Raw genomic sequence first — 21,506 nt, 5'->3', positions numbered from 1 at the left:
TTTTTTATAGACAATGGGGAAGATAGCAGGCAGGCCACGGAGGTGGGGGCCCAGGCCTTGAGCTATGTAAGGGGCCCGAAAATCTCTGATGGCAGCCCTGCATATATATATTCCCTTCCATAAGCCAATCAAAATCATTAATCTATACCATTCAACTTTCCCTCCCAGTACACAATATATATATATATATCCCCATTGGTCTCATCCCCAGATCAAATTGTAGCCCACCCCCTGGTCTGTACAATTTACTGTCCTATTTAATACATATATATATATATATATATATATATATATATTATTATTATAATTTTTCGAATATCCTCTCCATCATCCCACTATTTGCCCTCCTGTGACTCACGCCTATATAAGCTATATAAGACATTCTATACACAATGGATTTCCACCCATATACACCACACACATGCATATATACATACAAATCAATCCCACACCCACAAGAGCATAAACATAACCATCCACCTCACGCACCCGTTCTTCAAATAACCCATGCACGTTATACATATACTTTTCTCATATGCGCATAATCTATACACATACATAGCTATACAGTTATTCCTAATTTCCACCATTTCCTTATCTCTTTAATTATTCCATGCAAATATTCCTATGCTATTCCAGTTGTAAATCTCTATAGTTTTAGATCTTCCATACATCTGTCCTAATTTTTCTAACCATCGGTTCGCCACAAACCACAGCTAGCAAGTACAACCACAAATAACTTCAAACAACATACCACAAATTATGGCCGGCAAGTTGAACTACAAATAAATTAAAACTGCACACCCAAAAATCAATTTAAACATCACGAGCACCGTCAGGAAACCGGAGAATGAAACAACAGGAAAGTGTCCATCTCCCCTCCTCTGCTCGTCGGTATACATCTAACACCTGCTTCACCACTAGCAGGAATAATCCAAAGCAAAAGGCAACAATGTGTCCAAGGCTCGATATACACTGTACCAACAACGCAAAACACCCTCCTCACAAAAGGAAAATAAAATATGAATGGCAACAATTTACACCTCCTCTGCATGTCGACACAAAAATGAAACAATGATACCTTCTGACATGCCCCCCATCCTGCTTACATCCACAGTGATTACTGTATGGCCAATCCTCCAGAATCCAGCACAGTCCATACAACCATAGCTCACAGCCACTATGTAGCAAGCAAAACTACCGGAGCGCCTGATACATTGGGAATCATTATAGAAAGACACAAACGCCGCAAAAATACTAAAAATACTAAGAAGCCAATCATACAGAATATTATTCTTATATTCTTCCACACATCTGTATACAAGGTGTTAATATAAATGCACTATGCTTTTAACCATTATTTCGCTTCACCTGTAATGCGCATGTCACAGAGATAATTTATGACGTCAAGTCACTCCTGTTTTGTAACACTCCCGCATATTTAAGAATATTTAAAGCCTGTTTTTACAGTAATACTCCAGACCTGACGAAGCAAGGGGTTCCTTGCGAAACGCGTTGTCTCTGTATACTTTTCCTATAAATCAATAAACCTGCTTGGTTTTACCTCTGCTGCCGCTGTGAATTCATGACAGGCAGCCTCCCTGCAGCGCCGAACTGTGATCCTCACCAGCGAGGGGTACATACCTCTCCAAATTTTGACATGTAAAGACATCAATCATTTTACCCAAAAATCTACCGTGAAACGGAAAAAAATCAATGTGCGACAAAATTGAAGAAAATTTTGTAAATTTTGTAACATTTTCGGTAAAAATGACACATTATCTTTATTCTGAAAAGGATACCCTACTTATATAGGTTTGATTTTGTTGTACTTCTGGAAAAAATCATAACTACATGCATGAAAATTAATACATTTAAAATTGTCCTCTTCTGACCCAAATTACTTTTTTTTTTTTTTTGCATATTGGGCTGTTTGAGGGCTCATATTTTGCACCGTGATCTGAAGTTTTTATCGGTACCATTTTTGTTTTGATTGGACTTCTTGATCGCTTTTAAATTTTTTATGGTATAAAAAGTGACAAAAAATATGCTATTTTTGATACGCTGGCATCGCCATCTTGGATACACAGAGCGGGTGAGCAGTTCCACTTGGTTTTGATATGTATATTTTATTTGTATACATTATACAGCTGTATATATAATTGGCTATTATTATGGAGCATTGTATTTCAAGCCCTACTGTTTTTATTGAAGCACAATATGAACATTATGCACTTTATTATGTACTCTGGTACCCATAAATTCACATGTAAGTTGCACAAAAGTTTTTTTTTTAATGATATTTTGTATAAAATCCCTATTAGAGGTTATCACACATGCAACAACACCAATGTGATTTATCTTTTGAAATGTTCGTGCGGTTTTGTCTATGTAGGACAGACCACACGGATGATTAAAACTAGAGTTGGTGAACATAAGTCTGCACTAAGGAAGAATCTGTGGCATGTGCGGTACCACAATACGGAGAGAAAACTGTGACCAGGCATTTAAAAGAACACGGACATGTAGCGTCCGATCTAAGATAGCAAGTTATATAAGAAGTAAAGGTGAACAGTAATGTTGATGTGAATAAAAATAATTTAGTGAAGAAGGAAACATTTTGGATTGTAGAATTTGAATCTTTGGAACTGAAAGGGCTGAATGAAAACTGTAATTTCAAGGTCTATTTGTAATGGTAAAAAAATAGACAAAAAGCGCTTCCTTGTGCGGGATCACCACCAGACAGAAAAAATAAGTAAGTAAATGAAGGTAACGTGCTCACCTGGAGAGGTTGTGCAGAATACAGGTACAACACTTACAAGGGCCTATCAAGGAGATATCAGCTGCTGCGGCTTCCCACGTCGAGGGCATCAGCGTTGAACATAGGTAGGAAGAGAAGGTGAAACGGGAAGCTGTGTTTGTTTTTATTATTGTCACACAATGTGTTTCTGGCAGTAAACCCTTTCATCATGCATGATGAAAGGGTTTACTCCCAGAAACACATTGTCACACAATGTGTTTCTGGCAGTAAACCCTTTCATCATGCATGACGAAAGGGTTTACTCCCAGAAACGTGTTGTGTGACAATAATTAAGCATATACAGCAATCCTCTGGTTCCCGATCTTTGTTGATCCCGGCCTAACCTGCCAGCAGCGCGAACACAGCGTCCCGTTTCACCTTCTCTTCCTACCTATTTGTAATAGTAGATTTGAGCGTGCTAGCGTGTACTGGATGGTCTATGAAGAATTGTGATATGCGCTTGTCTGAATGAGTTAACTACTCACCTGTGTCCAACCGCTACCATTCTTAAACCCACTTCTGAATCAAACCTGTGTGAATGACTAAGGGGGCATGCCCCTGAAACGTAGTACGGCAGAATTGTACTCGTGTCTCTTTCCACCTGATTGCACAGTGAATATTGGCATTTACCTGTCTGAATACATGCATATTTGAAAATACTGTGAAGATTGTTTAAATAAACATTTGAAAGATAATACATCAGAACATCAGTATGCACATTATGCTTTATTAACCTGTCTGCAGTAAGAATGCCATGATCTACTGAGTACATACAGCTCTGAAGGATGTGCTGGCCATGTCCAGGGGAGTTTGTGTTCACTTATTCTTATGCTTTTAAAGAGTACCTATCACCATCTAAACTTTACCTAATCCCCCTCCCCATATGTCCCTAACTCTGACTAAGTCTATCCCTGCATTTATTTTGCTTTAAAAAAAAAAAAATAAAGATACCTTTTTTATAGGCTCTTCAGTAGCTTAATTGAAGGCACAATGCAGGGAGGTTGTCATAGCACGGGCAAGTCCGGTGGAGACCCAGATAAGCAGTGCATATATAATTAGCCATGTGGAAAGTGGAGAGAGGGGAGAGGAACAGAGAAAGAGAAGAGGGAATGTATCCTCTCTGTTCGCTCAATGCTCCCTCCCTCCCTCCCTTCTGCCTGTCTGACTGTTCCTATGTGTCCTGGCTGCAGAGTGATTTCAGACTCGCTCACTGAGTCCAAAATGCTTGATGACAGGATTGCTAGGGAGACCCCTAGTGGAGGAGTTTTTAAAGTAAAAAAAAACATGAAAAAAGGGAAAATGTTTAAATAAAAGCAATTGAAACATTGTTCGGTAGGTCTTTATCTTTAATATATAAAAAGTTTGTTTCATGAGGGGTACATTTTAAGAAAACACTCCTAAACTTACAGCACCAAAATGGTCTTCCTCAATTCGCCTAATCTGAGATTTTCCAACATGGTAGAACCCAACCTTACACATGTTGAACCGCCTGTACCAGCAGTGGAATGCGGTCACAGCAGGTACAATGTGGTCATAAAGGGATTAAAATGGTCAGCAACAAGGTGGCCCATTTAAAAGATGTCCAAGTGGTAAGGAGTCAAAAGTGTGGCAAGAAAAAAAATATGCCCTATACCATTACCAAACCACCAGCCTTAAATGCTGATACAAGGCAGGATGGATCTATGCTTTCATGTTGTTTATGCCAAATGCTGACCCTGCTATCTAAATGTTTCAGCTGGAATCAAGACTCACCAAACCAGGCAATGTTCTTAAAGTCTTCCATTTTTCAATTTTGGCTAACCCCAATTGTAGCATCAGTTTCCTGTTCTAAGCTGACAGGAGTGGCATCCGGTGTGATTTTCTGCTGCTGTAGCCCATCTGCCTCAAGGTTGTGCATTCAGAGATGGTATTCTGCCATTCTGTCATTTCAACCCAGTCTGCGTATTCCCACCTGACATCAACAAGGAATTTTCAACCAATCAAATGCCACTGGATATTTTTCTCGTACCATTTTCTGTGGTTTTGTGTGACAATCCCAGTAGATCAGCAGTCTCTGAAACACTCAGACCAGCCCATCTGACACAAATGACAGGGATTGGCTACTTCACAGATGACAGGGATTGGGAGCAGCAGTAGCTAAACTTACCAAACTTTTGTCTTTAGCTGACAATTCCAGTTTGGTCTATGTCTAGGGTGCTGCTTTTTTTTTTTTTTTAGATGTACTGACACTTGCCTAGATGTTGCTGACCATGCCTGCTCTGATGATGTCACCTCTGGTTCCGATGTCCTGAACAAAATCACATCATAGTCATCCCTGCCACTACTTCAGTCTATATTGATGTCTCATGGGCTCCTTGCCCCCTTCACCATATCCACCTCATTGACTGACACTATCACCACCCCTGCCAACAGTGCAACTACAACAGCTATGCTTAGCCCCCTGCTTCCATCTCTGCAACACAATCCAAAAGCTGACTGTCCTCCCACAACTCCCCCTCATCAATATCAGTGTACTTAACACCTGGGGTGCTTTCTAATTAGAAAAGTGGGGTCCAACTAGGAGGGGACAGCAAAGATAGATGATGGCACAGTAAAAAGCAGCATTTCTGTTCTCTTCATACCAAGTAACTGTAGAAGAGAAGTAATCCACTGATGCATGGCTTAAAGAGGTTCTCCGGTGCTTACACATCTTTTCCCCTATCCAAAGGATAGGGGATAAGATGCCTGATCGCGGGAGTCCCGTCGCTGGGGACCCCCGGGATCATGCACGCGGCCACCCCGTTTGTAATCAGTCCCCGGAGCGAACACAACGCAACTGGCATATAATAGAAAGTGATGTACAATTAAAAGAAATCACAAGTAAGAAGCCACTAGTCTCATATAGGAAGAATTGAACTATAGGCGATATCCTAAAGAAACAAGAAAAAGCAAAGAATAAAACAGAGTACATGGCTGGAGAAATTTACTCCGAAAGGAAATTTTGCTTGTAAGTCATGTAGTTTCTGCAAATATAATGCTGAGTTGAAAACGATGATACTAGGTGCCATTACGCATACAGTGTCAGACTTAATTACGTGCAGAACTAAATTCTTAGTATATGTCATTTACTGCCCCTGTGGGTTCTATTATATTGGCAAAACGATAAGACAGTTGTGCGCTCAAATTAGGGAACACATATTCCTTTCGCACTTTAAAAGGAGCACCACGTCTTATAGCCCATATGATGGAGACCCACAGGGGACAACTGGACCATCTTAAATTCTCCGGAATAGAAAGAGTTAAACCTAAGCCGGGGATTAGCCTAGACCAATATCTATTGCAAAGAGAAACATATTGGATCATTCAGACAGCAGCCGGTCCTCTTGGCCTTAATGAGAAGGTAGATTATACGCCCTGTTTTTAAACTGTGTAGTTTTTAACTTGCACAATTTTTTTTACAAATTTCTATTGTTAATGCTAGCTTCTACTGACGCACTTACAAAATGGCGACGATTAGCCAATGACGAGACTCTAACGAGGACTCCCCAGGTACGTCAGACAAGGAGGGCGGTCCTGAGCTTCTGCGATTTGCCGCTCACTCGTATAAGAAGCAGCACAGAATTCCAGGTAGACATGGCTGGATGATGGTCGTGTAACGAGCGAAACAGAATCTATCGCCTACTACTTACCCCCCCTGCACCGATCCCTCTCCCCGACTGCATTACATGTTGTGAGTATTTTTCAATAAAGAAGCAAATTTTTGAGAAGACTGGTGAGTGCCGATTATTTCTACTCCTTCATTGCATTGAAGATTTGTAAATTACTTCTATTAAAAAAATCTTAATCCTTCCAATAGTTATTAGCTTCTGAAGTTGAGTTGTTGTTTTCTGTCTAACTGCTCTCTGATGACTCACGTCCTGGGAGCTGTGCAGTTCCTATGGGGATATTCTCCCATCATGCACAGCTCCCGGAACGTGACATCATCATTGAGCAGTTAGACAGAAAATTTAAGAAGCTAATAACTATTGGAAGGATTAAGATTTTTTAATAGAAGTAATTTACAAATCTGTTTAACTTTCCGGAGCCAGTTGATATATATAAAAAAAGGTTTTGCCTTTGGAATACCCCTTTAACCCCTTAAGGACGCAGGACGTAAATGTACGTCCTGGTGCGGTGGTACTTAACGCACCAGGACGTACATTTACGTCCTAAGCATAACCGCGGGCATCGGAGCGATGCCCGTGTCATGCGCGGCTGATCCCGGATGCTGATTGCAGCCAGGGACCCGCCGGCAATGGCCGACGCCCGCGATCTTGCGGGCGTCCGCCATTAACCCCTCAGGTGCCGGGATCAATACAGATCCCGGCATCTGCAGCAGTGCGCGATTTGAATGAATGATCGGATCGCCCGCAGCACTGCTGCGGGGATCCGATCATTCATAACGCCACACGGAGGTCCCCTCTCCTTCCTCCGTGCGGCTCCCGGCGTCTCCTGCTCTGGTCTGTGATCGAGCAGACCAGAGCAGAAGATGACCGATAATACTGATCTGTTCAGCAAACAGATCAGTATTAGCAATCATGGTATTGCTATGAATAGTCCCCTATGGGGACTATTCAAGTGTAAAAAAAAATGTAAAAAAATGTAAAAGTAAAAGTAAAAAAAAAGTGAAAAATCCCCTCCCCCAATAAAAAAGTAAAACGTCCGTTTTTTCCTATTTTACCCCCAAAAAGCGTAAATTTTTTTTATAGACATATTTGGTATCGCCGCGTGCGTAAATGTCCGAACTATTAAAATAAAATGTTAATGATCCTGTACGGTTAACGGCGTGAACGAAAAAAAAAATTAAAAGTCCAAAATTCCTACTTTTTTAATACATTTTATTAAAAAAAAAATTATAAAAAATGTATTAAAAGTTTTTTATATGCAAATGTGGTATCAAAAAAAAGTACAGATCATGGCGCAAAAAATGAGCCCCCATACCGCCGCTTATACGGAAAAATAAAAAAGTTAGGGGTCATCAAAATAAAGGGATTATAAATGTACTAATTTGGTTAAAAAGTTTGTGATTTTTTTTAAGCGCAACAATAATATAAAAGTATGTAATAATGGGTATCATTTTAATCGTATTGACCCTCAGAATAAAGAACACACGTCATTTTTACCATAAATTGTACGGCGTGAAAACGAAACCTTCCAAAATTAGCAAAATTGCGTTTTTCGTTTTAATTTCCCCACAAAAATAGTGTTTTTTTGGTTGCGCCATACATTTTATGATATAATGAGTTATGTCATTACAAAGGACAACTGGTTGCGCAAAAAACAAGCCCTCATACTAGTCTGTGGATGAAAATATAAAAGAGTTATGATTTTTAGAAGGCAAGGAGGAAAAAATGAAAACGTAAAAATTAAATTGTCTGAGTCCTTAAGGCCAAAATGGGCTGAGACCTTAAGGGGTTAATATAAACAGTACTGTATATTGCTATGTATGTGCCATTACAGGACCTCTTTATTCCTTCATTCATTGTCATATTAACACAAAGTACAAATTGGTATCTTTTCTTCCTTTAATACAAAAGTCAGATAAGTTTACAGAACATACCCAGTCCTTACATTTTTTTGCTCCAAAAATACATTTCTACAATGATTAAGAGACAACACACCCTAAACGGGTTTTCCGCTTTCATTTACATAAATCTTACAAATTTTTCTGCAATTTTATACTATACTTTGTGCTTCAATTTTTCCCCATGTCAACATTTCTGTTTGCTGTCAGTTTATGGAAGAAGTGGAAGGCTCAAAGCTCCTTCTCGCTTTGATTCCTGATTCTAGGATAAAACTAGGACATAAAGATGCCTTTTTTTTGCAATTTTATTTTTTGAACTACAGGAAAAATGCATAAAAAAAAACTAAAACATTTTAGTGTGATTTGCCAAGGTTTAACAATGCTAATAATGGCAGCATGTTTTTTTTTTTCTTAGTGGAAGCATGTTTATATAAATGTGTTTTACCTGTAAAAACCATGCTGCCAATAACCGCATTACTAAACAGTAAAAAATGTCCAGTAAAACACCTTTGCATTGCAGGAAAAACCATATTTGAAAAATGCTAAGCGTTTTACTGGAAATTTTATACATTTTTGGGATGCAGTTATTGGCAACATGGTATTTACAGGTGAAACACATTTTTCAAACATGTTTCACCAGTAGAAGCCACGCTGCCAATAACTTAAATCCATAGAAATGTGCAGTAAAACACTTTTCATTTTTCAAATGCTTTTTTTCTGCATTTCAAATGAATACTAAAATGCAAGAAAAACACAACAAAACAAAAAACTTTCCCCATTGTTTCACTATTAATAAGACCTCTCAGCCTGTAGCTTTGTCAGTTAGGGTTTCCAAAGTTAGTAAATTAGTGTTTCCAAACTAGAGTGCCTCCAGCCGTTGCAAAACAACAACTCCCAGCATGCCCTGATAGCCTTTTGCTGGGAGTTTTAGTTTTACAACAGCTGGAGGCACCCTGGTTAGGAAACACTGGTCTAAGCTGTGAACTAAGTAACTGGACTACACTGATAAATTGTTGCATTGCAAATTATCTGGACAGTGCTGTCTCAATATTAACCAGAGTGCTTTCATTCATAGACAGCAAGCAATGATCTAGCAAAAGTAGTATATTAGAAAATTGCAGAACTTTTCAATGTTAAACGGATACGTTTTTTTTTAATTTTAAGATAAAAGCAGAGAACCCCTTCAAATATAAACAAATGTTCAAAATAGATAACTAAAAACAAAAGTAGGAGACAGGTGTCCGGAAAATACTTGCTTATTTTTGCAGGTCAGATTTAAATTACTGAAGGGACTTTAGGGTAAAGGTCAGCACCATTTCCTAAATGAACGTGCAGCATCATATCATAGTAACAACAAAAAATTTATTAAAACATTTTTTACATATCAAAGCAAAACTGTCAGGCGCCATTGTCAAGCTATGATGTCTGCACAGTCGCTTTGACAGCATATAGTTAAGCCATGCCACATGCTGGTTTGGTTGAATAGAGTCACATGCAGGCATATCGGTTGGTGCTCGGACCAAGTCTAAGACATAATAAAGTCCACCAATGCCTTCTCCTATTATTTCAACATCATTACATCTCCATGTTCCCAGGTTTCTCCTTTGTCTTACTTTGTATCTTCAATCCTCTATCTGTGGACATGTAGACTGTTTACGCTTCAGAAGTGAGGGACAATCACATAGCTCAAGAGCAGCTGCTAAGACGCCTGCGTAAAAGAGTAGCCGGCTTTGTCTTCTCATCTTCCTGGTCACTTTCACACTGCCTCTGAAAGGGTTAAATACAGAATTAGTCACAATACATTGACAATACCAGGCCTATTTTTGCCTTAGCTGTATTTATACTTAAGTTGATGGCTTGAGTAATATGGTGGACTGGTCACTGTCAGGCAGGGGCCTTTAGAAAAATGACTAGGCATAGACAAATAGTTTAACTCCTAGAGGACACACTGCCCTAACATGTGTTTCTCTATAGGGTACAAAACGACAAACTCCAGCATGTCTTGACAGTGAGGAAATGCTAGGAGTTGAAGCTTTGCCACAGCTGGAGAGTCAAAGGTTGGGGCTTCCAGAACTTACACTTGTCTCTCTATATTGCAGATTTTTGGTCACCTCATATCCCAAAAAAGTGAGCAAAACATCACATATATGCAAAGGTGGTACCATTAACAACTACAGATCATGGTGCAAAAACTGAGCAAGTTATAGGTGGTCAGCCAGGGGTGGTGGTAAGCTATAGGCAATGTAATGCAATGTAATACAGCAACATGCAGCACTTAACACTTTTCCTTTCAGTTTAAAACTGGCTTTGCTGAGGTAATTTTCCTAGGGGTGTATTGCTCAGACAAAATTGTCCTATGCCGTGTGCCTATTGTGTTGGGCAGGGATAGAGTGAAGCACTAATCTTGCCCACACCCTCTGTCCCTGCCTACTTGCGTACCCGTCCTAAACAACGGGTCTACAACCACGAGGACGGTCCCTTCCTATGTACGTGCAGGGGATAGAAGAAAAAGACAGAACCACAAGGGGGTCCCTAGTGCATTAAACGACTCATAGGAAGTAAAATGTAACATATTATGCTCACCTGGAGCACAATACAAATGCACATATAACCCAAACTCTGTAGGAAAGTAGTTGCAGTGAAGTCAGGATGAGTTTCTTGGCCATAGGGATAGGCAGACAGATGGCGATCCATCCAAAGATAATAGCAGCAAATAGTAGAAAAAGTTCCCTCTGTAGGCGCTAAATCTCAATAAGGATTTCACAGATGCAGGAAGATAGTAGTAAACATATAGTTTATTCACCAATGACACATTTCAGGTTGGAGCACCCTTATTCATATTACTAATCTGAAGAAAGGCACTCCGACCCGAAACACATCATTGGTGAATAAACTCTACCTTTACTACTATCTTCGTGCATCAGCGCCTACAGAGGTAACTTTTTCCACTATTTGCTGCTATGTATGTGCAGGGACAGACAGAGTAAAGTAAAGTGAGGCCACACTAGCTGGGATTGATAACCGGAGTAAGCAGAGTACCAGATCACTAAGGCTGCTTTCACAGTATAAAATTACTTCCGTTATGAACGCCCATTATAAAAAACCTGGAAATTGGCAGTTATATGTGTTAGGAATCACGGCAGGAAGACAGCAGGTGGTGGATCCTCTGGGCCTGTGTGGAAGGAGACTTGAGGCGTGCCAGGGAGCGGGGTCTAAGGTGCCACTGGTTTTCACCAGATCTTGCCACAAAGCGGGGTGGTCTTGCTGCACCCAGGTCGCTACCCCTGGCACTACTCGTCCACACCGGTAGCTGGGGGGCGACATGGCACAGATAGAGACTGGAAGGACGTAGCAGGCAGGACTTGACTGGCAAGGCAGAAGGACAATGCAGGAACACGGGAACAGGACAGGCCGGAACTAGGAACAGGTACACAGACTCTGGAACAGGACAAACTAAGACAGACAACCAAGATCCGGCCCAGGGAGCAGGGTGGATCAGATACTTATGGACAAGGGAACAGGTGAAAACACTTAGACTAATTGGGTACTGGTTCTTTAAGAAACAGAGCTCCGACGTGCGCGCGCCCAAGAGGCCATAGGCACACATGTCGGAGCTGTGGGGACATCAGGAAGCAAGGATACAGGAAGGTGAGTGACGGGCTGAGACTCGCATTCAGGCGCGTCCCGCACTGCGAATCTCAGCCCTGCTGATAGCGGGGACAGAAAGCGCTCGCGGCCTGTGAGTCCATCCAGGGCGCAACTGTAACAGTACGGCCGGCACAAAATCACTAACGGCCATTAGAAAATCCCATTATAGTCTATGGGATTTTTCTAATAGCCGTTTTAATCCGTTATCACCCGTTATTAATAACGGCCGTTATTTTGTGATGGGCAAATGAACGGGAGAAATAGTGCATACACTATTTCTCCCGTTAATATGGCCCGTCAAAATAATGGCCATGTTTCAATAAAATGCTGGTGTTACCCTAAATTTTTCATTTTCACAAGGTAAAATGGGAAAAAAGCCACCCAAAATTTTTAACCCCATTTCGTAAGAACATACCCCATTAGTGGATGTAAAGTGCTCTGCGGGTGCACTACAATGCTCAGAAGAGAAGGTGCGCCATTGGGATTTTGAAGAGAAAATTTGTCCGGAATTGAAGGCCATGTGTTTTTACAAAGCCCCCATAGTGCCAGAACAATGGACCCCCCCCCCCCCCATAGGTGACCCAGTTTTGGAAACTACACCCCTCATGTAATGTAATAAGGGGTACAGTGAGCATTTACCCCCCACAGGTGTCTGACAGATTTTTGGAACAGTGGTCCTTGAAAATGAAAAGGTTTATTTTTAATTTGCATAGCCCACTGTTCCAAAGATCTGTCAAACGCCAGTGGGGTGTAAATACTCACTGCAAACCTTATTAAATTCTGAGAGGGGTGTAGTTTCCAAAATGGGGTCACATGTGGGGGGGGGGGTCCACTGTTATGGCACCACGGGGGGCTTTGTAAACGCACATGGCCCCTGACTTTAATTCCAAACAAATTCGCTTTCCAAAAGCTCAATGGCTTTTCTGAGCATTGTATTGCGCCAGCATAGCACTTGACGATCACACATGGGGTATTTCCATACTCAGAAGAAATGGGGTTACAAATTTTGGGGGTCATTTTCTCCTATTATCCTTTGTAAAAAATTAAAATTTGGGGAAAAAACTGCATTTTAGTGAAAACATTTTTTTTTTTCATTTACACATCCAACTTTAACAAAAAGTCGTCAAACCCCTGTGGGGTGTTAAGGCTCACTGTACCCCTTGTTACGTTCCTTAAGGAGTGTAGTTTCCAAAATAGTATGCCACGTGTTTTTTTTGTTGTTGTTGTTCTGGCACCACAGAGGCTTTCATAACGCGACATGCCGCCCTAAAACCATTTCAGCAAAATTTCCTTTCCAAAGGCCAAATGTGACTCCTTCTCTTCTAAGCATTGTAGTTCACCCCCCAAAGCATTTTACGTCATAACATGGGGTATTTCCATACTCAGAAGAGATGGAGTTACACATTTTGGGGGGCATTTTCTCCCATTACCCTTTGTAAAAATGTTAAATTTGGGCAAAAACTGCACTTTACTGAAAATGTTTTTTTTACATTTACACATCCGACTTCAACGAAAAGTCGTCAAACACCTGTGGGGTGTTAAGGCTCACTGGACCCCTTGTTACGTGCCTTGAGGGGTTTAGTTTCCAAAATGGTATGCCATGTGGGGGTTTTCTGCTGTTCTGGCACCATATGGGCTTCCTAAACCCCTTGTAAAAATTCAAAAATTGGGTCTACAAGAACATGCGAGTGTAAAAAATGAAGATTTTGAATTTTCTCCTTCACTTTGCTGCTATTCTTGTGAAACACCTAAAGGGTTAACAGAAAAGTATGAAAGACAAAAAGGGACAATGCGCCTATCTATGTGCCGTTATCCTTAGTACAAGTAACAGGTGAAAATGCGTAAGAAATGCTCTCACCTGATGGTGTTATGCTGAGAGCATAACACCTAAAGCAGCTTAAAGGAGCCCAACTGGTGTGGGTAAGTAGAAATCCACGGTGTGCTGCCCGGATCCACCCGTCCGACCGGACGGTCTGTGAGTAATGAGCAGTAGCAGTGAAAAAGGAATCCGATCCTGGCGCTCACCCGTGCGGCAGCTGAGGAAATTATGTCAGGAGCCGTATGGAAGTAAAAGATGCACTTTATTTGGAATACAGCAGGGACTACGCGTTGCGAGGGGACACGCTCCCCTCTTCCTCAGGTTCAGTCGTAAGGGGTAGGGCTTGTGTTTTAAAGGGAAAAAGCCAGCGAAAATAGGTGCTCGTAATCACAAAATGCACAATAATGCAAAAAATAGCAGACAAATACATATATAATATATAAGGATCGTAAGCGATACAAACATGTGGGGCACAGAATGTTACAAAGGCCCCGTTCGGGAAACAAAGTAGGATACATTCTATATTTTCATGCACTGCATACTGGGCAGTGGTGCTGTACGACAGTGTACACAGGAGATCCCAGTAGTATGAAGCTGTGGACAGATGGCACGCTGCGCCGCTGTTCAGGCACGGCAGGGACAAACCTCTGGATGGGAGACATAGGAGCCGGCAATCCAAGCCCCAATCCAGATAATTTAAGGTGGGTGTGTAGTTTTAGCAGAGGATAGGCTGGCAGACATAAGGAGAGTAATAATGTCTGTAGCTGGATATTAGCAGATGAGCTCAGTTGCCTCGTTCAAACCCCTGGGGTGAAGTGTCTGGATGGAGTAAATCCAGAACATTTCTTTTTTATTCAGTATCGCAGACCTGTTGTCCGCACCATGGGGGCTTGGATTGCCGGCTCCTATGTCTCCCATCCAAGGTTTGTCCCTGCCGTGCCTGAACAGCGGCGCAGCGCGCCGTCTGTCCACGGCCTCATGCTACTGGGATCTCCTGTGTACACTGTCGTACAGCACCACTGCCCAGTATGCGGTGCATGAAAATATACCAAGTATAGAATGTATCCTATTTTGTTTCCCGAACGGGCCTTTGTAACATTCTGTGCCCCACATGTTTGTATCGCTTACGATTCTTATATATTATATATGTATTTGTCTGCTATTTTTTGCATTATTGTGCATTTTGTGATTACGGGCACCTATTTTCGCGGGCTTTTTCCCTTTAAAACACAAGCCCTACCCCCTAGCCCTTACGACTGGACCTGAGGAAGAGGGGAGCGTGTCCCCTCGCAACGCGTAGTCCCTGCTTTATTCCAAATAAAGTGCATCTTTTACTTCCATACGGCTCCTGACATAATTTCCTCAGCTGCCGCACGAGTGAGCGCCAGGATCGGATTCCTTTTTCACTGCTACTGCTCATTACCTAAAAGGTTAACACACTTACTGAATGTAATTTTGAATACTTTGGGGGGGGGGGAGGGGGTGCAGTTTTTATAATGGGGTCATCTGTGGGGAATTTCTAGTATGAAAGCCCTTCAAATCCACTTCAAAACTGAACTGGTCCCTGAAAAATTCTGATTTTGAAAATTTTGTGAAAAATTGGAAAATGGCTGCTGAACTTTGAAGCCCTCTGATGTTTTCCAAAAGTAAAAACATGTCAACTTTATGATGCAAACGTTAAGTAGACATATTGTATATGTGAATCAATATATAATTTATTTAGAATGTCCATTTTCCTTATAAGCAGAGAGCTTCAAGGTTAGAAAAATGCAAAATAAAATAAAAAATTCATTAAATTTTGGAATTTTTCACAAAGAAATTATGCAAGTATCGACAAAAATTTACCATTAACATGAAGTAGAATATGTCATGAAAAAACATTCTCGGAATCAGAATGAAAAGTAAAAGCATCCCAGAGTTATTAAAGGACAACTGCAGCGCAACATACGCTTATCCCCTATATACAAGATAGGGGATAAGTGTTTGATCGCGGGGGGTCCAACCGCTGGGACCCCCCTCGATCTCCCTAACGGGGCGCCGCCATTAGCGCTCATGGTGACGTAGTGTCGACCGTCTCCTCCCCGTCCCCATACAGTTCTATGGGGGAGATGGGAAGGCACGAATGCTGCCTCCCCGCCTCTCCCATAGAGATGTATGGAGGAGGCGTGCCGGCTGCAACGTCATGCTGGGGCTGGCACGCCCCCTGCACGGGACAGCCGCGGCCCCGTACAGGAGATCACAGGGGGTCCCAGCGGTCGGACCCCCCCGATCAAACACTTATCCCCTATCCTGTGGATAGGGGATAAGTGTTAATCACGCTGCAGATGTCCTTTAATGCTTAAAGTGAAAGTGGTCAGATGTGCAAAAAATTGCCAGGTCCTTAAGATGAAAATGGGCTTGGTCCTTAAGGGGTTAAAAAGTTATAGTGGAAAATTTTAAATATGTGGAAAAAAAAAAAAAACTGATAAAAGCTGCAAAAATAGAGACAGAAATACTTATTGCCAAAGAGAGTAAAACTAACCCCAACATTTATTTTAACTATATAAATAGCAAAAATGTTAAAAATGATAGTGTAGGCCCTTTAAAAAATGATGAGGAAAAAATCATAAACGGGGATCAGGAAAAAGCTAATATATTAAACAAATTCTTCTCCACTATATTCACCAAGGAAATTGAATTACCAGGTGAAATACAGCAAGATAAGGTAAACTCCCCAGTACAGGTCACCTGTCTTACCCAGGAAGAAGTACAGCGCCGCCTACAAAAAATCTAAATAGACAAATCGCCAGGTCAAGATGGCATTCACCCGTGTTCTAAAGGAATTAAGTAATGTAATAGACAGACCCCTATTTTTAATATTCAGGGACTCTATAGTAACAGGCACTGTTCCCCAGGACTGGCGCATGGCAAATGTGGTGCCAATATTTAAAAAGGGGTCAAAAGTTGACCTCGGGAATTATAGGCCTGTTAGTTTAAGGGAAGCTATCTTGGAGTATCTTGATAAAAATAAATCCATATCAGCATGGCTTTATGAGGGATCGGTCCTGTCAAACTAACCTGATCAGCTTTTATGAGGAGGTGAGCTCCAGACTGGACCAGGGGCAATCGCTGGACATTGTATATCTGGATTTTTCCAAAGCATTTGATAAGGTGCTATATAAAAGGTTGGTGCATAAAATGAGAATGCTTGGACTGGGGGAAAATGTGTACAAGTGGGTAAGTAACTGGCTCAGTGATAGAAAACAGAGGGTGGTTATTAATGGTACTTATTCTGATTGGGTGACTGTTACTAGTGGGGTACCACAGGAGTCAGTATTGGGTCCTGTTCTATTTAATATATTAATTTGTGACCTTGTAGAGGGGTTGAATAGTAAAAAAGCAATCTTTGTAGATTATACTAAACTCTGTAAGGCGGTAAACACTATAGAGGACAGCGCACTATTACAAATTGATCTGGATAGGTTGGAGGTTTGGGCTGGGACGTGGCAGATGAGGTTCAACACAGGATAAATGTAAGGTAATGCACATGGGGAAGAAAAATCCAGCCTGGAATTATGTATTAAATGGGAGAACACATGGGACAACTGATGCAGAAGAGAGTTACTTGAGAGTCTTAGTTAACAGTAAATTTAGCTGTAGTGACCAGTGTCAGGCCACTGCTGCCAAGGAAAATAAAATCATGGTGTGCATCAATAGGGGTATAGATGACCACGAGCACACACATGGAATACTGTGTACAGTACTGGGCACAGGGGAAAAAGAAAGTTATAGTGAAGCTGGAGAGGGCTGGCAACCAGAGTTATACGGGGAATGGGAGGACTACAGTACCCAGAAAGATTATCAGAATTAGGGTTAGTTAGTTTAGAAAAAAGAAGGCTTAGGGGCAACCTAATAACTATGCATAAATATATCAGGGGACAGTACAGAGATCTTTCCAATGATCTATTCATACCCAGGACTGTATCTATAACAAGGGGGCATCCTCTATGTCTAAAGCAATGGTTTCCAAACGCAGTCCTCAAGCACCCCCAACAGGTCATGTTTTCTGGATTTCCTTAGTCTTTCACAGGTGATATAACTATGGTGATGCCTGATTGACTGACCATAATGATATCATCTGTGAAAAACTAAGGAAATCCAGAAAACATGACCTGTTGGGGTTGCTTGAGGACCGGGTTTGGGAAACACTGGTATAGAGGAAAGAAGGTTTCTACACCAGCACAGACGAGGGTTCTTTACTGTAAGAGCAGTGAGAATGTGGAATTCTCTGCCAGAGGAGGTGGTCATGGTGAACTCTGTAAAATAATTTGAAAGGGGTCTGGATGCATTTTTGGAGAATAATAACATTACAGGTTATGTATTCTAGACCGATATCAACTCAGTAGGGACTCATTAGGGATATAGGTTGTACCTGATGGACTCTGGTCTTTTTTCAACCTTATGAACTATGTTACTAATATTACAGAGGGATCTGGGGAAGCTGGAGGCTTGGGCACAGAAATGGCAAATTAAGTTTATCGTGAATAAATGTAAGGTTATGCTCTTGCGCCTAAAACTAAATGTACAATTATATGCTAAATAATCAGGCATTAGGTAAAACTTCTACCAAAAGGGACTTGGTGGATATTGATATTGGTGGACAGTAAGCTTAAAGGGGCGATCCAGACAGTAATGGACATGCTTAGGAAGGATCTGCGCTTGTCTTGGGGCTAAATGGCTATGTCATGAGATTACCATAACACTGTGGCTAGCTTTTTCTGAACTTGTATTTCCTGTTTGACTTTTCTTTTATTGACTACAAATCCCACAATTCCATTTCCCTCCCTCCCACATATCAGCCACCCTACCCATTTTCAATCAGGGTGCCTACAGCTGTTGCATTAGTTGCAGTTGATATCTCGCCCACCATTGAAGCAGACAGGCTCCATGTCATCAGCTGACTAGTGAGTCAGGTCTCGGCCGCATTGCAAGCTGGGAAAAAATCTGAGACAACAGTCATTTTGTATTTGGAGTGAAATCACAGAAGAATTGTGAGAAAACCACACACAGGTACAGACACTATATTATGAACTACACTAACATTACAGCCCCTGTAGCATAGTCAAATAAAAAAAATTCCTTGAATACCCCTTTAACTTTAGTGACCAGTGCCAGGCAGCTGCTGCCAAGGCTAATAAAGTCATGGGATGCATAAAGGCACATAGGCTTGTGACAAGAAAAGAGTTTTACCTTTGTCTAAACCACTAGTTAGACCACACATGTTGTACAATTTTGGGCACCTGTATATAAGAACATGGATGAACTGGAGAGGGTGCAGTTGAGGGCGGCCAAGGTAATTAATGATATGGGAGGATTACAGGACCAAGACAGGTTATCAAGCTTCATTTAATCAGAATGTAAAAATATATGAATAGACAGTACAGAGATCTTTCTAGTGATCTTTTTATACCTAGGCCGGAAAACATGACAAGGGGGGCATCCTCTATGTTTAGAGGAAAGAAGGATACACCATCATCACACTCAGACTATGGAACGTTCTCACACATGATGACTTACCAAACTGCTTAGCCAAACTGTTTAAAAGAGTCTAACATAGCCTACAATCAACCTCCTCCTTGCTCCACAATGGTTCACACTGAATTTCTATTTGTCTATAAAAACATAATGTACATGCCTACCAGAAAAACCATTGCCTTAATTTATATTTAAAGGGGTACTCCGGTGCTTAGACATCTTATCCCCTATCCAAAGGATAGGGGATAAGATGCCTGACCGCGGGAGTCCCGCCGCTGGGGACCCCCGTGATCTTGCACGCGGCACCCCGTTTGTAATCAGTCCCCCAAAGCGTGTTCGCTCCGCGTCTGATTACAGGCGATTACAGGGCAGGCGGCGTGTGACGTCACGCCTGCGCCCCCGTGTGACGTCACGCTCCGCCCCTCAATGCAAGCCTATGGGAGGGGGCGTGACAGCTAGCAAACGGGGTGCCGTGTGCAAGATCACAGGGGTCCCCAGCGGCGGGACTCCCGCGGTCAGGCATCTTATCCCCTATCCTTTGGATAGGGGATAAGATGTCTAAGCACCGGAGTACCCCTTTAAAACAAATATCAAGTACAACTAAACCACCAGTGCAAAAAGATAATGATCAGGTGCACATTTACAAAGGGGAACGAGAATCAAGATCTGCTTGAGGCATCTTTAATGTACATGCTTATTAACTTTATTACTTACCAAATCCTCCTCATCTTTTGTAGGATGACAAAGCAGCTTCATTCGGCAGAGTCTGTTACAGGCTGAAACCATGTTAAATGAGAGCTGAAGAAAATAATAGCACAGTCAATAATGTGATCAATCAACAATCTCTCATTTCTACGGTTTATTTAAATTTATGGATTTCAGAAAAAACAAAAGGTTTTATTTAAGTCCGATCCCTCAATCTTTACCTTCCACTTTCGTCGTGCATTAAACTTTTTGAAATTCTTTATATTGATGGAAGATCGGCTCCTGTTGGCTGCCTGCTTTCTTGTCAGTGGCTGGAAAAAAAAAAAAAGTAAAATATGTGTATATATACATTGTATTAATGTTGTAGTACAATGCCACCTGCTGGTTAAATGAGAGAACAGAATAAAAAAAAAAAAATCATAACCCATTATGTTTGCCCTAGAAAAAAAGGACATAAAAAGGCACAAAACAAGTACACAAAAAATGGCTTATTTGGTAACAACAGGCTATAATGAAGTTTAACAGATACTTAAAGCGTTAGTGTCATTTATGTAAACTTTTTATGTAAACTTTTTATGTAATCAACTGGCGAGCCGCGAGAAGTTTGCTCAACTCTGGTCATGATCTAAACTTTTGACATCACTGGACAACTGTTCGAAAGTTATTATAAATGACACTAACGCTTTAAAGGTCAAAACTTTTCATGGACTCAGGCAACAACTTTGAATGTAACATAAGTGATATAATAAATTCAATGTAAAAGGCTGATATGTCAATTATTACAGGTGTGGTCTGAATATTCACCAGAGGGCATAAAAAGTGGTTCCATTGCTGCCCTATAAAAAGGTGCTCAGAGGCTACTTTGGGTAGTGTACCTCTCGTTGACTACTATACATGCCTCTACCACATACTCAAAGACATTTTTCCCAGTTGACAGACTTTGAGACATTTTGCATCCAAATAGGGAGAAGATGGCTAGAAGGGTGGAGGACTGTTTAAACTAGGGACTGGGGAGGAGGGAACCTACAATGTAGAGGGGGAAGATAGTGTAGATAGAGAGGGGGGACTTATTAATATACCCGGGGGGTGGAGTGGAGGGGGGGTTAGAATAGTTAATAAAGATAGGCTTCATAGGAAGAAAAAACATACACCTTTAAATTGCATGTTGACTAATGACAGATGTCTGACCAATAAAACTGATGAACTGGAGTGGTTGATGTCTGAGGAGAATTATGACATAGTGGGTATAACAGAGACTTGGTTGGACGATACCTGTCACTGGGCGGTCAACATACAGGGTTATAGTCTATTCAGGAAGGATCGGACAAAACGGAAAGAGGGAGTTTGCCTTTATGTGAAATAGAGTCTGAAGGCCGCACTGCGGGAGGTATATGGGAGGGAAATGATTATGTGGAGTCATTATGGGTAGAAATATATGGAGATAAAAAAAAATTCTGATAGGGGTTTGCTATAAGCCA

At 41.3% G+C, this 21,506-nt stretch overlaps 1 protein-coding gene across 20 annotated transcripts in view; it reads right to left on the bottom strand.

The window, feature by feature from the left end:
- Nucleotides 1-8,295: 8,295 nt before the first annotated feature.
- The window catches only part of LOC130294838 (death-associated protein kinase 2-like), a 318,537-nt gene continuing 305,326 nt past the window's right edge, over nucleotides 8,296-21,506 (bottom strand). For 12 of the 20 annotated variants that reach the window (XM_056544914.1, XM_056544908.1, XM_056544912.1 and 9 more), the window contains 3 exons: nucleotides 20,250-20,339; nucleotides 20,038-20,121; nucleotides 8,296-10,109 (listed from right to left, as the gene is read on the bottom strand). In XM_056544914.1, coding sequence (XP_056400889.1) covers nucleotides 10,029-10,109; nucleotides 20,038-20,121; nucleotides 20,250-20,339 — 255 coding nt within the window. In that variant the 3' untranslated portion in view covers nucleotides 8,296-10,028. The remainder of the gene's footprint in view (nucleotides 10,110-20,037; nucleotides 20,122-20,249; nucleotides 20,340-21,506) is intronic. The other 8 variants (XM_056544924.1, XM_056544918.1, XM_056544921.1 and 5 more) reach the window with 1 other exon arrangement.

Source organism: Hyla sarda, chromosome 11 (genome assembly GCF_029499605.1).
Source record: "Hyla sarda isolate aHylSar1 chromosome 11, aHylSar1.hap1, whole genome shotgun sequence".
NCBI lineage: Eukaryota > Metazoa > Chordata > Amphibia > Anura > Hylidae > Hyla > Hyla sarda.
The sequence above is the reverse complement of the archived record's forward strand: the minus strand, read 5'-3'. Positions and strand labels throughout refer to the sequence as shown.